Source organism: Syzygium oleosum, unplaced genomic scaffold (genome assembly GCF_021117445.2).
Source record: "Syzygium oleosum isolate NSW1041296 unplaced genomic scaffold, Sole_v2.1 Sole_v2.40, whole genome shotgun sequence".
NCBI lineage: Eukaryota > Viridiplantae > Streptophyta > Magnoliopsida > Myrtales > Myrtaceae > Syzygium > Syzygium oleosum.
This window is the reverse complement of record NW_026607524.1, coordinates 769,014-786,517: the sequence shown is the minus strand read 5'-3', so window position 1 is coordinate 786,517 and position 17,504 is coordinate 769,014. Positions and strand designations below refer to the sequence as shown.

Below are 17,504 nucleotides of genomic sequence, written 5' to 3'. Positions count from 1 at the left end.
TAACATGTCTGACCCAAAAAAAAAAAATCTTTTGTAACATGGAAATTTATCTCAAATTTCAATAGGTTTTTGACTTGAAATGATATTTATATTATGACAATTAAACTCAAAAATGATTTTTTTAGTTGATTTGCAACACAAAGCATATAAAAAAGCTACTGATTATTTTTATTGCGAGTTATTCTTCAAATTTTGAAAATAAAAACAATTATTTAAGCGAAAAAAAATCATATAAAAATTTCAAATGTCAATATTTTTCTATTTTGAAAGGTGCCAAGTGCTTCATATTAAATAAAAGACCAAACTATGAATTTCGTAACATTTATAAAAATGAGAAGTAAGCCCTAAACAGCAATTTGTGTGCCGAAGTCATCCATTTGCATGAAGGCAATAGGAGGAAGAGTTTGAATTTCAAATAAACTTTGGTTTATTGATTTGTTTCCTGACTTTCTTCTGTGATTGAGTTTGAACTTCAAATAACAAAACTGTTAAAAAGTAAGCATCTCACATATATTCTCCCATATTTATCTCTTTCAACTTTTTTCTCTCATTGTTTTTAAACTTGAAAAAAAAAATTAAAAAGAGACAAGATATTTTGAAAATTACCATCATTATCCTTTCAAGGGGTTTATCTTTTTCGATTTTTATCTCTAATTAATTTTAAATCTGACAATATGGTATATAAGTATATCGTCATGCATAGTTTATTTTAGTAATTATAGATTTAGTTAGAAGGAGAAGTATATCTTGTTGGATAAATAAGATGCATTTTTTGAAGTATGACATATTTTAACATGTGAATAAATACACAATTTAAAATAATATTAATGTAATTTGAAGGATAGCTTATGTTGTGAAATTTTTATTGAATATTCTCAAACTATAAACATTTAAATAACAATAATTAATCTAAAAAAGAAGTTCAAGATTTTAACTCACTTGAAACATGCATATTGACATTTCATTCGATTTTAGGTCCTCTTGAAATCCACTTGATTTAAATATATCTAAATTCCTCTAAAGCATATCTATTCAGTAAAAGTTAAAAAGTGTATGTAAATTGATGTAAATTCCACGTAATTTGAAATTACTTCAACAAAATAAGAGAGAATTCAATAAGGCTTAATGTATTAGTTTGTTGTTCGATAGATATTTTAAATACAACAACTCAAATGAAATTTAGGTAGTGGACAAAAAGAGAAGATCTCGAGTTTTAATTTAGCAATTCAAAAGATTGAACGAAAATGACATTAACAATACGACGCTAAAATAAGGAAATCTACATACTCCAGACTAACACAAAATTCAATTTGTGAAGAAGAAGCTAATAATTAAAGTTGTTTCCTTTTTCTTTTTTTTCAATACATACGTTTAGCAAATTTTTGAATTTAAACTTTCAAGCCGCTTGGGTCCAATTCATATATTTTTGGTCTGGTTTGTTCTATCCCCGGTGGGTTACAACCCCAAATAATACTAATACATACGTGAAAGTACATTATTAATATATGTTACCTAGTTATTTTCCTTATGTAAATTCTACAAAATTTTCACATTTCTGCATTTCTTTGAAATCGCTTTGCACAGCTTATCTACTCTCATAATTGCTCACTGGGCAGGATAGGGAGACTCCCAGACCTAGTTTGGAATTATACCTCTTGAAGATGGAGCTTATTATTAATTTCATAAGCTTTAATGAAGTCCGGTGTATCAGTTTTGATGTATCAGTTTTTATTCCGCGTTTAAAAGTACATGGAGTGTCATAAGTTCATTCATGATTTATTATTAGCGCTTCTATTTTATTTTGCTTTTTCAGTAATAAGACTTCAACAATCGTACAGAGAAAATGATGACCACAATTCCACTGTAAAATCTCTCAAAAAGAAGAAGGGTTTCCATTAGACGACTTCTATGGTCTACTACAAAGCAGATGGATTTGCAAGTGCCCAAGTTGAATAGCAAAAGGCATATCGATTACTAATGATGAATCATTTACAAGTCCAACCGTTGCTGTCAAAAATATAATGTCTATACAAAAACGATAGAGCCCAAAAATTGGGATTGTGGTGCAGACAGTAGTAGTTACAGCCATCCCGTTTCTTGCTCTAAATCACAATCCCAGTTGCATCGGGGCATAGATGACATTGTCTTGCTTGCAAAATTTGAACTCCAATGTCAATAGCTTGATTGTTTCTTCTTCTTAGCATGACTCCATCGAATGAGGAAGCTGCTCTTTTTAGCTCTTCGGAGAATCCAACCATTTCCAAACGGTCAGCATCCCCGCAGCATCTCCTGTGAAGATTAGGCCTCCGGGAGCCGTCTGAAGAGTCCTCACTTCTCGTCTTGAGAATATCTTGCCCCTTTCAGTGAACCTGGAGTACGATGCACGAAGTCAACCAGGCAGAAGAAGAGAACAGTCTTCAGTGAGAGACAAGGACGTCAAACCGATTAGAGAAATGATTTGAACTTACGATGGGAGCTCGTACAAGCGAACAGTGTTGTCATTGCACGCACAGAGAAGGACCGGCTTACCACGTGCATCCATCAACCCTGACAGTGCAAGAATACCCTGTGCAGGACAAAATGATATTTGCAACATCAACATATGATATAACATCACTTCCATTTGACTAGGAACTGACAAAGCACCGACAGGTTGAAGATGAAATTTTATGTCTTCTCCACATAGAGCAAGCACATGGAAGGTACTTGACAGTATGGCTCTATTACAAAGATTCAATCCACAATATTCATATAGTCATTTTTAGCTGAGGAAATAAAACCGAAAAGCTATAAGACGCATCTTTGAGATCTAAGATAGAAAAATAGGTCCATCCACTTGGCGCATATGAAGTCAATAAAAGAAAACACAGTTTCACCCTTATTGTCTACCCTTTTTCCTATAGTACCATCATCAACCACAAATTACCATAATCCACACAAGTGCAAAAAAAAAAAAAATTTAGTGAGCAACATACATGGTCCTCATGATGTGTATAGGCAACTTCCAAGCTGCCTCCTTCAGTGGGAACCCCCCAGACCTTAACTGTCTGATCCAACGAACAGGATATCAAGTACTCGTCCCAGCAAATAAGTGACATCACCACATCAGTGTGTCCAACAAGTTCCTGAACACACTCCAGTGTGTGCAAGTCCCACACCTGCGGAGGAGAAAAAAAGTAAGATGTGAGGGGTCAGGACGATTACTACAGTGGAGCGGGGCACAAAAATACAGAGAGGACGTAGCAAACAAATAGAAGTGATGCAAAAGAGAACATAAACTACAAGGGCCAAGTCATGCCTCCCAACACACACAACTAGATAAAATCAGGGTGAGAGCATCTAAGACAAACCACCATACCCTTATGGTCCGGTCGATGGAACCTGAATACAACCGGTCACGCCCAATAGTTAATGATACCACACCCCGAGTGTGACCCAAGAGAGGTGCAGCCATCTGAAAAGGATCAGCTTCACTATCTCCTTTCCACACCAAGATAGCGCCATCCTAGAAGCAAAGTTTGTTCAGTTTAATCATTGAAAGCCAATATAATTCATCACAAGTAGCAACAGAATGAGGCAGTACGTGATCATATGAATGTTGACTTAGGTGGGCCACACTTAAAGAAGAAGAGAAGAATTTCAGGTCTAAACCAAAAATCCACCCTCACACTGAGCTTCAACTTTTATATCACTTATGCTGCTAATTCACGGAGGAACGAGATACAAAAGAAACAGACTAGACAAAATTCCAGCAGATAAACCACCTAAATTGACATTAAATTCTTTCTAATAATGAATTACCTGGGCTCCGGCAAAAAGCATGTTCTTAGAAACTTCCATAGCATGGACCTGTCCAACTGGTCCACTGATATCGTAGCAAGCACCATTCTGGGTATTCCATGCCTACAAGAGATACAAGAGAAAGCACTAAATTAAAAGCTCAGCAGCTCACTAATTCAAGAATTGCCAAAAAAATAATAACGAAGGACAAAGGAGACCAGCCAACCGCTCACCTTAATAGCATTAGGCATGCCAACAAACACCCAAGGACCTTCACAAGTAAAACACCCAACTTCTCCTCCAAGGTTGATCACTTGATTGCATTTACCAGTGTGACAGTCCCAGATTCGTGCTGTTCCATCTTTGCTTCCGGAGTAGAGCTTAGTAGATCCAGAAGGAAGTGCTATTCCAGAAACACCCTATCATAAAAAGCATCAGGTGAGTCCAGACCTACCTTTATGCCTGACAGGCAATGATATTTCTAAATCTTAATTAGTACAGGACGGGAACAAATTGGAGTTTCATAATACAAGCGATGCTACTAAATTTTCTACGGCTATAGTCTTGGATATAAGAGAGAACACAGAAGGTAAAAACTAATCTAAAAAGAGTACCTTTTTATGCCCGTCGAGCTTAGCCAGCATGGAAAAATCAACACCGTGATACCATGAATGCAAGAAAGGACATGTATCGCCTTTCACACAGTTGCCCGACATCCAGTAGTGGCACACTTTTTCTCCGGGCTTATGAGGGTTTTTATCTTTTGACGAATCACCTCTCTCTCTAGAAGTTGAACTCGCCGAATTCACCAGGCTAGATTCAGGGCCCTTCCCATGGCAATCCTCAGGCATGTAACTCGACTGCTTTGCAGCTCGATGGTAAACATTGCGTGTTAGAGATGCGTCATGCAAAAACCTGCAGGGATTCCGGTTGCACCTCCCTTCCAACCAGTAACTGCAAACTTTGCCGCTTGTCGGTGCTGTCGGAAGCTGATTATAGTGAGCAGCTGATTTTTGCGGCCAACCCGCAGTAGTCCTTGCTGTCTTAATATCCATGCTATTATTATACAGAAAGACGGACAATCAATGACCGAACTGAATAACCTATCCAAAGTTAACTCAAAGTATCAGAACTCGTTCTTGCAAGAAGATCCCTTGCAGAAAACCCAAGGTCCCACTGTAGCCAAGCAATCCCAAGAGTTCCAGTTCCTCTTAGCACCAACAATACGGACAGAATAAAGAACAATCCACGACCTATAAGATAATGCATAACCATCTCGATCCATCATGATTCCCCATCTCTTTCGGTTCCAACCAAATCAAATTCACCCAGAAGCAGAATAGCTGAAAACCTAGAACACGAACTAGAGACTAAAGGAAATTCGTACAAGAATGTCGCATTGTCCGAGCCTCTTCACCAAAAATTCCAGTCATCAAACCTAATGTCCAAAAACTCAAATCAAGGCAACAAATCCCAGATCCTTTCAGTCGGAAGAAAACCCCCCGATTCCTTCGGGGTTACGAAACCTGACAATCCCGGCGAATGGCTACCAAACGCAGGCCCGACGGCCATCGTCGTCGTCACCGGCGGACACCCACCATCTAGAAAACCCTCCCAAGGCCAGCGGGAGATCGTCATCGTCGAAAGAAGAAGAGGAAACCCTAACGGGAACTTCATGGCTATATACTTGGGCTAGAAACTGCTACGGAGAGAGGGCGTCGAGAAGAGAGAAGCAAAGCAAAGCAAAGCAAACCTGAGGAAACCCGCCAAGCGACGATCGCCCCTCGAATCGAAGTCACGAAGATCGTCGGCTGCGGTGGCGATCGAGAAGAACCGAAGCGATGATCGATCGATCGATCGATCGAGAAAGAGAGAGAGAGAGATGTCGAAGGAGACGAAGCCTTTGGTTCTGTTTCTTGGATAGGAAGTTTGCGCCTGGTCTTCTTCTGCTTCTTTGAATATATGAAGGAAGCCAAAGCGCGTTCACCTCACGCGGGGTGGAAGTTACCGTTGAGATTTTCTTGATTTTATTATACTGGAAAAAGAGAGAAAATAAAAGGAGTAAAAGAACATTAAATACCATGTAGAGGATAAATTGCTCGAAGATTTTAGTCTATTTAGGAAAGACCGATCAATATCAGAAATGTTTCAAATTTCGATTACAATCTCTTAGAAGATAATGAAAATAATTTTCATTATCGGTAAAACCTATGCCGGGCATTTTTGTTGGTAATCAAAATATTCTCCATTAACTCAATTTTCTAAACAACGTAAAAGATCAATGTCAGGAATTTTTTTTTTTCGAATTATTGACTTCCCGCGAAACCAACTTTCTTGCCTTTCACTCTGCAAATTATAGACCTTCAAGTCATTCGTTGCAGCCATCTTCAAAATGATTGGCAAACCGAGTTGCTCAACTCCAATTTTATAAACTAACTGTGGCACATAGCCCAGTGATAAGATAATTGAGTAGGGTGAGGGCATTTAATTTTGGGTGTGGGATTCGATTCCTATACTTTGCAAACATACAGAGTAAAAATCTAAAAGAGGTGTGAGAATTAGAGTAGGACAGTTAAAAAAAAACTCTAATTCTATAGGTTTTCTCCATCATTTGGTGAAGAACAAGATGAATGAGTGGGGCTCACAGAGATCTCATCCCTGATTTCTCAATCCCCACCCATCATGCTTCATAGCTTCCCAAACAAGGAGATGAAAAATCTTTCTTTTAGGTTTTCTTTGTTCTTATCTTGACTACTTTTGGATTGGGATATTGTGACATTGCCACGTCTTATTGTCTTCATATATTTGCAATCCTTATGGAATTTGGGTATATTTTCTATACATAAATGTTGCGTTTGCAATCAAATTGAAAACAAGAAAGAACATGATTTGCAAAATCGCTGTATCGAGATGATGCACCAAGTCTTACCATTGAAATACTCGTCAAAGTAACACTACAGAACTTTTAGATTAGAATTTGCTTCAGTAGTGTTGTTAATTGATCTATGATGCTTCACATGCTTGTTTCAAGGGATATTTTTTCGAAGATTCTAAATGAACATGCAATAACAAGGGCATGGGAGGAATTTCTAGCCAATTGCATATTAATTTATGTTTGTGAGTACTACTTTAGTAGCTAAGCTTCTTCGAACATTTATCCATCATTGAATTGTCCCAATCTCTTCATCAATATAATACTTTCTGGCAAAGTTAAAGACAACTCTTTAGTAGATGATGGCAAAATGCTTGTAGAACCTTATCCACTGAAGTAGTACTCACAAACAATAAACTACTATGCGATTGGGTAGTAGTTACTCCCATGCCTTTGTTATTGCCTCTTCATCTGAATCTTTGAAAACAATATCCCTTGAAACAAGCATATGAAGCATCATAGATCAATTTACGACGAGAATAAAAAGCAATAATAATCTAAAAGTTTAGTATAACATATTTTGGCAAGCATTTTCTATGGTAAGACTTGGGGCGTCATCTGCATATATCAATTTGCAGATCATGATCCTTTTTTGTCCTATTTGAAAGTAAATGCAGCATCTATGTACAGGACACGTGAAACTTTCTCCTGCAACAATCCTTACCGTAAGTTTTTCTAACCTCGTTTCTGCAATGGAGCAATTTTGCTACATAGTGGGGATGCTAGAAGTGGCCGCAAGTAGCAGAAACACATCGGAAGACCTAACAAGGAATTAGTGTCAGAAAACATATCCATAAAACTAAGCTATTGAGCATCCACAATCGACATATAACAGCACTTGAATAGAATTCTAGAAGCCTTGAATCAAGTAAGGGGTCCAAGAATCCACGTCAAACCTAGAAAACTTGATGATTATCATATTTTTGGTGTTAAATTTGCAAGCAGGGAGGAGAAGGAACGAGGGAGCTTATCTTAGTCACAAGAAAATATTAAGAAAAGCTACGTCAACATTTTTCGTTAGCCAAATTGAACGGAGTTAACATAAGAGCTCGATTACACCAATTTGACAAGTTTCAGGAGAGTTATGAATATCAATTCACCCCAATATAGTGATAAAGGGGGACTTACTTCTTGGACCAATTTGATACTTGTACTGATTTCAGTTTCCTTTTTTTCTTTGTTTGGGATTTGTGTAGCCTTTAGGAACAAGAAGGAAGATGGCTCCGTATATTACTCTTTCAGTTTCTAAACTCACTAGCCCTAACAATGGCCGGTTTACTTCTCTTTCTTGTTCTTCTATTCATTGCCTCAAGCGGGGACCATTTGGTCTTGGTCGGCACCCTGGTGGTCGTGAGCCAAGACGGACCGGAACTTGACAACCATTAACAACGCGATTGTGAAGGCAGCCTTCACAATATCGGCAGCACGAAGGGGAACTTCATGATATAGTTTTTTTTTTTCTTTGTTAATGCCACAAAAAACCTTAAACTGGTACACCTATAATAAATTTACTCTAAACTAAGTTTTTTTAACACCAAAAACCCTAAGCTGGTACACCTATGATAAATTTACCCGAAACTAATTTTTTGACCACCAAAAATCTCAAACTGGTACATTTGTGACAAATTACCCTCCGTTAGTTTCCATTAAATTAGATTAATATCACCAAAGAACCACAACTGATAAACGTGTGACAAACGGTGGATAAAACCTCAAACTAGTATATTCATCAACTGTCATGTGTCACCTAACTCAGAAATTTGACGATAAAATTTAATGAAAACTAGGGCTATGTTCATTTGCGGAAAAATATTTTTCCGGAAAATATTTTCCGCGTTTTCCGGTGTTCGGGGGCGGAAAATGTTTTCCGTGGGAAAATATTTTCCTTCCCCACCCCCAAATCCGTCATTGTTTTGAGGAAATCATTTTCCCCCAAATTGAAGGCAAAATTGCCCATGGGAGAGAAAATATTTTCCGTGGGAGAGGAAGTTGATCGCCGGTCACCACCGTTGGCCGCCGGTCGCCCGCCGCCGCCGCCGCCGCCGCCGGTCGCCGGTGAAAAATATTTTCCGAAACTTTTTCATATTGGTCGCCGAACACCGGAAAATTATGTTCCGGGAAAACATTTTCCAGGAAAATGACTTCCGAGAAAATATTTTCCAAAAGGAGAATATTTTCCGCCAAACGAACGGAGCCTAACAGAAAATAAATTTGTCACAGGCGTATCGATTTGGGATTTTTTGTGGTCAAAAAATTAGTTTGTGGTAAATTTATCACAGGTGTACTAGTTTGGGGTTTTTCGTGGTATTAACCCCTTTTTTTTTTGTTAGAACTTCCGGATATATGTGACCACCGATGTTTACGAGTATGTGTTCATTGTTGACAACAAGAAATATCTCATGATGATCGGAGATGGCATCAAGTGTTCAAAGATTTAATCAATAAAGAAGAGATAATCTCTAACTTAACTTAGCTGTTCAAAGATTGAACGAAAGTGACATCCGAAGAATATGACACCAAAATACGGAATTTCCACATACTCTAAAATAAAACAAAATCAAATTTGTGAGGAAGCTAATAACATTCAAAATCGCCTTCTTTTTTTAATTTTTTTCTCGATACATCCATATAGCAAAACTTTCAGTTTAATGGGACACAAATAGAATTTTGAAGTATTTTTTACTCATGATTGATTTCTATTTGAATTATTGATTTCCATTAGAAATTTATTAATGAGTGTCAAGGGGCACTTGTATATTTTCACGATTAGACTCTTTTGTAACATGTCTCACCAAAAAACAAACTCTTTTGTAGGAAGTTTATCTCAAATTTCAATAGGTTTTTAACTTGAAATGATATTTATATTTTGACAATAAAATTCAAAAATGATTTCTTTAGTTGACTTGCAATACAAAGCATATAAAAAAGCTTCTTATTATTCTTATTTCGAACTATTCTTCGAATTTTGAAAATAAAAACAATAATTTAAGTGTAAAAAATCATATACAAATTTCAAATGTCAATATTTTTCTATTTTGAAAGGTGTCCGGTGTTTCATATTATATAAAAAACCAAAATATGAATTTTATAACAATTAGTGGTAAGACCCTAAACAGCAATTTGTGTGAGGAAGTGGTCCATTTGCATGAAGGCACACTAGGAGGAAGAGTTCATGAGTTCACTCATCTTCTCATATTTTCATCCTTCCATAGGGTCTCTAATAAACATTAGGTTAAATCGAGGAAAGTATTTGCTCCTATGATCGCCATGCGGCAATTCACTTTGTCTCTGTGCCTTGCCATCCAATAAACATTGGTTTATTGATTATTATCTCCGTACTTTTTATCTTCTTATTGAGTTGAATTTCAACGGATAAAACGAAATGAAGAGAAAGTATCTCAAATGTATTCTCCAATTTCAATCTCTTTCAATTAAATAGTTTGTTGATACTTCACTTTAATTCTATGATCATTTTGTGGCAATAGCATAGGGCATAGTTTTGCCACGTGTCTCATGCTCGACCAATAAACTTCGGTTTATTGATTTGTTTTCTCCTTACTTTTTTCTTTGATTGAGCTTGAATTTCAAATAACAAAATTGTTAAAAAGTAAGCATCTCAAATATATTCTCCTGTATTTATCTCTTTCAACTTTTTTTCTCTCGTTGTTTTTAAACTTGAAAAAAAAAATTAAAAAGAAACAAGTTATTTTGAAAAGTACTATCATTATCCTTTTGAGAGGTTTATCTTTTTCGATTTTTATCTCTAATTAATTTTAAATTTGACAATATGGTATATAAGTATATTGTCATACATAATTTATTTTAGTAATTATAGATTTAGTTAGAAGGAGAAGTATATCTTGTTGGATAAATAAGATGTATATTTCGAAGTATAATATATTTTAACATGTGATAAATACACAATTTAAAATAATATTAATGTAATTCGAAGGATAGCTTATGTTATGAAATTTTTATTGAATATTCTCTATCTATAACAGTTAAATAATAATAATTTATCAGAAAAAGAAGTTCAAGTTAACTTACTTGAAACATGAATATTGAAATTTCATTCGATTTTGGGTCCTCTTGAAATCCACTTGATTTAAATATATCTAACATCCTTTAAAGCAAATCCATTCAGCAAAAAATAAAAAGTGTATGTAAATTGATTTAAAGTACACGTAATTTGAAATTTATTCAACAAAATTAGAGAGAACTCAATAAGGTTTAATGTATAAGTTTGTCGTTCGATATATATTTTAAATACAGAAACTCAAGTGAAATTTACTTAATGGACAAAAAGAGATGATCTCGAGTTTTAATTTAGCAATTCAAAAGATTGAACAAAAAATGACGTTTAAACAATACAGCACTTAAATAAGGAAATCGACATACTCTATACTTAAACAAAATTAAATTTGTGAAGAAGAAGCTGATAATTACAATCTTGTTTTCTAAATTTTTTCAAGTTGAGCAAATTTTTAAATTTAAACTTTCAAGCCGTTTGTGTCCAATTCATAAATTTTTTGTCTGGTTTGTTCTATCCCCAATGGGTTACAACCCCAAATAATACTAATAGTCTAATAGATACGCGAAAATACATGTAGAAGTACATTATCAGAATACGTTACCTAGTTATTTTCCTTATGTGAATTCCACAAAATTTTCACATTTCTGCATTTCTTTGAAATCGCTTTGCAGAGCTTATCTACTCTCATACTTGCTCAGTGGACAGGATCGGGAGACTCTCAGACCTAGTTTGGATTGATACCGTTGAAGATGGAGCTCATTATTAGTTTCATATGCTTTAATGAAGTCCCGTGTATCAGTTTTGATTTGTAAAATCTATTCATTTGAATTGCAGTATGTAGTGTATCAGTTTTTGTTCCACGTCCAGAAGTACATGGAGTGTAATAAGCTTATGAAGTCCATCTATCAGTTTCTCATTGAACAATTTTCATCCATACAGTAGTGAGCCTATGCATTGTGAATTTGTTTTCATCGGACTGAGAAGAATATGCAACAATTTTGAAGTGCCGTTTATTCATGATTTATTATTAGCGCTTCTTTTTTATTCCGCTTTTTCAGTAATAAGACTTGAACAATCGTACAGAGAAAATGAAGACCTTAATTCCACTGTAAAAACTCTCTCAAAAAGAAGAAGGGTTTCCATTAGACAACTTCTATGGTCTACTACAAAGCAGATGGATTTGCCCAAGTGCCCAAGTTGAATAGCAAAAGGCACATCAATTACTAATGATGAATCATTTACAAGTCCAACCGTCGCTGTCGAAAAATTAATGTCTACACAAAAACTGGGACTGTGGCGCAGACAGTAGTAGTTACAGCCATCCCGCTCATTGCTCTAAATCACAATCCCAGTTGGGTCGGGGCATAGATGACACAGTCTTCCTTGTGAAATTTGAACTCCAATGTCAATAGCTTGATTCTCTCTCCTACTTATCATGACTCCATCGAATGAGGAAGATGCTCTGTTTGGCTCTTCGGAGAATCCAACCATTTCCAAACGGTCAGCATCCCCGCAGCATCTCCCGTGAAGAATAAGCCTCCGGGAGCTGTCTGAAGAGTCCTCACTTCTCGTCTTGAGAATATCTTGCCCCTTTCAGTGAACCTGGAGTACGATGCACGAAGTCAGCCAAGCAGAAGAAGACAGCAGTCTTCACTGAGAGACGAGGATGTCAAACCAATTAGAGAAATGATTTGGACTTACGATGGGAGCTCGTACAAGCGAACAGTGTTGTCATTGCATGCACAGAGAAGGACCGGCTTACCCCGTGCATCCATCAGCCCTGACAGTGCAAGAATACCCTGTGCAGGACAAAATGATATTTGTAACATCAACATATGATATTACTGTCACTTCCGTGAGACTAGGAGCACAGTAAGAAACTAACAAAGCACTGACAGGTGGAAGAAAAAAAATTCATGTCTTCTCCACATAGAGCAAGCACATGGAAGGTACTTGACAGTATGGCTATAATAGCTTCAATCCACATTATTCATATAGTTATTTTTAGTGGCGGAAATAAAACCGAAAAGCAATAAGACTCATCTCTGCGATCTAAGACTGTAAACCAGGTCCATGCACTTCGCACATTTGCAGTCAATAAAAGAAAACACAATTACACCCTTATAGTCTACACTTTTTCCTATAGTACTACAATCATCAACCACATATTACCATAATCCACACAGGTGCAAAAAAAAAAATTTAGCAAGCAACATACATGGTCCTCCTGATGTGTATAGGCAACTTCCAAGCTGCCTCCTTCAGTGGGAACCCCCCAGACCTTAGCTGTCTGATCCAACGAACAGGATATCAAGTACTCGTCCCAGCAAAGAAGTGACATCACCACATCAGTGTGTCCAACAAGTTCCTGAACACACTCCAGAGTGTGCAAGTCCCACACCTGCGGAGGAGAGAAAAAGAAAGATGTGGTGGGGTCAGGAGGATACTATGGTGGAGCGGGGCAGAAAAAATACAGAGAGACGTAGCAAACCAATCGAAGTGATCCAAAAGAACAAGACAAACTACAAGGGCCAAGTCATGCCTTCCCAGGACACACGACTAGATATAATCAGGGGGAGAGACATCTAAGATAAACCAGCTTACCCTTATGGTCCGGTCGATGGAACCTGAATACAACCGGTCCCGCCCAATAGTTAATGATACAACGCCCCGAGTGTGACCCATGAGAGGCGCAGCCATCTGAAAAGGATCAGCCTCACTACCTCCTTTCCACACCAAGATAGTGCCATCCTAGAAGCAAAGTTCGTTCAGTATAATCATCGAAAGCCAATATAATTCATCACAAGTATCAACAGAATGAGGCAGAACGTGATCATATGAAGGTTGACCTAGGTGGGCCACACTTAGAGAAGCAGAGAAAAATTTCAGGTGTAAACCAAAAATCCACTCTCACACTCAGCACAAACTTTTATATCACTTATGCTGCTAATTCACAAAGGAACAAGATTCTAAAGAAACAGACTAGACAAAATTCCAGCAGATAAACCACCTAAATAGACGTTAAATTCTTTCTAATAATAGATTACCTGGGCTCCGGCAAAAAGCATGGTCTTAGAAACTTCCATAGCATGGACCTGTCCAACTGGTCCACTGATATCGTAGCTAGCACCATTCTGGATATTCCATGCCTAAAAGAGATACAAGAGAAAGCAATGAATTAAAGCTCAGCAGCTCACTGATTCAAGAATTGCCCAAAACAAATAATAACAAAGGACAAAGTAGACCCAGCCAACCACTCACCTTAATAGTATTAGGCATGCCAATAAACACCCAAGGACCTTCACAAGTAAAACACCCAATTTCTCCTCCAAGGTTGATCACTTGATCACATTTACCAGTGTGACAGTCCCAGATTCGTGCTGTTCCATCTTTGCTTCCGGAGTAGAGCTTAGTAGATCCAGAAGGAAGTGCTATTCCAAAAACACCCTATCATAAAAAGCATCAGGTGAGTCCAGACCTACTTTTATGCCAGACAGGCAATGATATTTCGACATCGTAATTATTACAGGACGGAAACAAATTGGAGTTTAATAAAACAAGCAATGCAACAAAATTTTATGCAGCTATAGTCTTGGATACGAGAGAGAACACAAAAGGCAAAAACCAATCTATAAACAGTACCTTTTTATGCCCGTCGAGCTTAGCCAGCATGGCAAAATCAACACCGTAATACCATGAATGCAAGAAAGGACATGCATCGCCTTTCACGCAGTTGCCCGACATCCAGTAGTGGCATACTTTTTCTCCGGGCTTATGAGGGTTTTTATCGTTTGACAAATCGCCTCTCTCTCCAGAAGTTGAACTCGCTGAATTCACCGGGCTAGATTCAGGGCCCTTCCCATGGCAATTCTCAGGCATATAACTCGACTGCTTTGCAGCTCGATAGTAAACATTGCGTGGAAGAGATGCATCGTGCAAAAACCGGCAGGGATTCCGGTTGCACCTCCCTTCTAACCAGTAACTGCAAACTTTGCGGCTTGTCGGTGCTGTTGGAAGCTGATTATAGCGAGCAGCTGATTTTTGCGGCCAACCCGCGGTAGTCCTTGCTGTCTTAATACCCATTCTATTATACAGAAAGACGGACAATCAATCACTGAACTGAATAACCTAACCAAAGTTAACTCGAAGCATCAGAACTCGTTCTTGCAAGAAGATCCGCTGCTAGAAAAACCAAGGTCCACTGTAGTCAGCAATCCCAAGAGTTTCAGTTCCTCTCAGCACCAACCAACAATACGGACATAAAAAAAAGAACAATCCACGACCTACAAGAGAATGCATGACCATCTCGATCCATCATGATTCCCATCTCTCTCGGTTCCAACCCAATCGAATTCACCCAGAAGCAGAATAACGGAAAACACAGAACACGAACTGGAGACTAAATTCGGACAACATTGATGTCGCATTGTCGGAGCCCCTTCACGAAAAAGATTCCAAGTCATCAAACCTAAGTTCCAAACTCGCCATCACCGCAACGACAGCCCCCCTCAAATCAAGGCAATAAACCCCAGATCCTTTCAGGAGGAAGAAAAGCCCCCGCCCGATTCCTTCGGGATTAAGAAACCTGACAATGCCCGGCGAATGGCTACCAAACGCAGGCCCGACGGCCGCCGTCGTCGGCGGACACCCACCATCTAGAAAACCCTCCCAAGGCCAGCGGGAGATCGTCATCGTCGAAAGAAGAAGAGGAAACCCTAACGGGAACTTCATGGCTATATACTTGGGCTAGAAACTGCTACGGAGAGAGGGCGTCGAGAAGAGAGAAGCAAAGCAAAGCAAAGCAAACCTGAGGAAACCCGCCAAGCGACGATCGCCCCTCGAATCGAAGTCACGAAGATCGTCGGCTGCGGTGGCGATCGAGAAGAACCGAAGCGATGATCGATCGATCGATCGATCGAGAAAGAGAGAGAGAGAGATGTCGAAGGAGACGAAGCCTTTGGTTCTGTTTCTTGGATAGGAAGTTTGCGCCTGGTCTTCTTCTGCTTCTTTGAATATATGAAGGAAGCCAAAGCGCGTTCACCTCACGCGGGGTGGAAGTTACCGTTGAGATTTTCTTGATTTTATTATACTGGAAAAAGAGAGAAAATAAAAAGAGTAAAAGAACATTAAATACCATATAGAGGATAAATTGCTCGAAGATTTTAGTCTATTTAGGAAAGACCGATCAATATCAGAAATGTTTCAAATTTCGATTACAATCTCTTAGAAGATAATGAAAATAATTTTCATTATCGGTAAAACCTATGCCGGGCATTTTTGTTGGTAATCAAAATATTCTCCGTTAATTCAATTTTCTAAACAACGTAAAAAGATCAATGTCAGGAATTTTTTTTTTCGAATTATACAATAAATATGGTATAAACATAAATTTCTCAAAGATTTCAGTCGATTTAAGAAAAAGCGATAAATATCAGAGATGTTCATTAAATTTCGATTCGAAGGTGTTAGAGAGATTTTACGGTGTGCTTTTTTTTTTTTTTAGAAGAGCTTTAGAGGGCGGAGGAAATGTTGAGGGTTGAGAAAAAACGAGGTGGAAAAAGGAGGAGAGAGGGGAATTATTTTTCGTTATCCTTATTTAAAAAGGGGCGAAAATTACTTCCGATCGTATATTTCTCATAAATATCGAGTCGAATCCAAAATATAAATGTAGGAAAACGAGGTGGAAAAAGAGGAGGCAAGCTAAAATGAGTAAACAATAGATCCATTTATAAATAAATAAATAAAAACATGTTTGAAATCAACATAGGAACATGAATCATTTTTCCTGAAAAATATTTTCGTAATGTTCATTAGTAAAGATATTGGAATCGCAGAAAATCAACAATTCAGAAAATGCTTTCCTAGTTTTGATTGTTCTCGTCGCTTAAAAAAATAAATTAATGAAAATTATTTTCATTATGGATAAAACCTATGCCAAGCATTTTGGTTGGTAATTAAAATATTTTCTATTAACTCAATTTTCCAAACAACATAAAGATCAAAGTTAGGAAAAAAAAAATTTCAAATTATTGATTTTTCACAAACCAACTTTCTCGCCTTTCACTTTGCAAATTTCATGTCATGCGTTGCAGCCATTTTCAAAATGATTGGTATATTGAGTTGCTTAACCCAAATTATGTAGGTTTTATCCATCATTTTGCGAAGAACAAAATCAATGAGCGCGCTCATAGAGATCGTTTCCCCGATTTCTCGGAATAATTGTCCAAAAAGTCCTAAACTTATTGTACGGCAATCAATTCAGTCATAAACCTTTCAATTGTGCTAATTTAGCCCTAAATATTTTAACGATTTGTCAATTTAGTCCTAAACCTTTTGAAAAATTGCCAATTTTGTCCTAAACCTATTATTTGAATATTCGTCAAAAGGTTTAGAACTAAATTGATAAATCATAAAAAAGGTTTGGGACTAAATTGACATAATTAAAAAAAATTTAGGACTAAATTAGACTTCCTAAAGTAAGTTTAGGATTTTATGGACAATTTTCTTCCGAATTCTCAATCCCCAACCCATCATGCTTCATAGCTTCCCAGGCAAGGAGATCAAAAATCTTTCTTTAGGTTTTCTTTGTTCTTATCTTGACTACTTTTGGATTGGGATATTGTGACATTGTCAATCGTCTGATTGTCTTAATAATATTTGCATTCCTATGGAATTATGGGTAAAAAAATTTGGAAGTTAAAACGACTTTTGGATTAGATTAACAGTTACTAACCATAATGGGAGATTATTGGTTTCACA

General features: G+C 37.3%; 2 protein-coding genes across 3 annotated transcripts; both read right to left on the bottom strand.

Moving 5' to 3' along the window:
- Positions 1 to 1,948: 1,948 nt before the first annotated feature.
- On the bottom strand, positions 1,949 to 15,295 carry LOC130134332 (zinc finger CCCH domain-containing protein 48-like). 2 transcript variants are annotated; one of them, XM_056305948.1, is made up of 8 exons: positions 15,029 to 15,295; positions 4,395 to 5,033; positions 4,014 to 4,199; positions 3,802 to 3,903; positions 3,359 to 3,505; positions 2,976 to 3,158; positions 2,469 to 2,566; positions 1,949 to 2,369 (listed from the first exon to the last, which is right to left on the bottom strand). In XM_056305948.1, the coding sequence occupies exons 2-8, from the start codon at positions 4,833 to 4,835 to the stop codon at positions 2,234 to 2,236; spliced, it is 1,293 nt and encodes a 430-aa protein (XP_056161923.1). In that variant the 5' UTR covers positions 4,836 to 5,033; positions 15,029 to 15,295; the 3' UTR covers positions 1,949 to 2,233. The 2 variants fall into 2 exon arrangements, with proteins under 2 accessions (XP_056161923.1, XP_056161924.1); XM_056305949.1 differs by lacking the exon at positions 15,029 to 15,295 and adding an exon at positions 5,534 to 5,671 and having other exon boundaries at positions 4,395 to 4,836.
- Positions 11,862 to 15,034, bottom strand: LOC130136000 (zinc finger CCCH domain-containing protein 48-like). The gene is made up of 7 exons (XM_056305947.1): positions 14,388 to 15,034; positions 14,007 to 14,192; positions 13,793 to 13,894; positions 13,350 to 13,496; positions 12,964 to 13,146; positions 12,447 to 12,544; positions 11,862 to 12,347 (listed from the first exon to the last, which is right to left on the bottom strand). The coding sequence occupies exons 1-7, from the start codon at positions 14,826 to 14,828 to the stop codon at positions 12,179 to 12,181; spliced, it is 1,326 nt and encodes a 441-aa protein (XP_056161922.1). The 5' UTR covers positions 14,829 to 15,034; the 3' UTR covers positions 11,862 to 12,178.
- Positions 15,296 to 17,504: the final 2,209 nt, after the last annotated feature.

Coding starts and splice junctions, on each gene's coding strand:
- LOC130134332 (XM_056305948.1), bottom strand. CDS start 4,835: ATGGATATTAAGACAGCAAGGACTACTGCGGGTTGGCCGCAAAAATCA. Junction 3,904..4,013: donor GCATGCCTAATGCTATTAAG/GTGAGCGGTTGG, acceptor TATCTCTTGTAG/GCATGGAATACCCAGAATGG. Junction 3,159..3,358: donor CCATCGACCGGACCATAAGG/GTATGGTGGTTT, acceptor TCTCCTCCGCAG/GTGTGGGACTTGCACACACT.
- LOC130136000 (XM_056305947.1), bottom strand. CDS start 14,828: ATGGGTATTAAGACAGCAAGGACTACCGCGGGTTGGCCGCAAAAATCA. Junction 14,193..14,387: donor AGCTCGACGGGCATAAAAAG/GTACTGTTTATA, acceptor TTTTTATGATAG/GGTGTTTTTGGAATAGCACT. Junction 13,147..13,349: donor CCATCGACCGGACCATAAGG/GTAAGCTGGTTT, acceptor TCTCCTCCGCAG/GTGTGGGACTTGCACACTCT.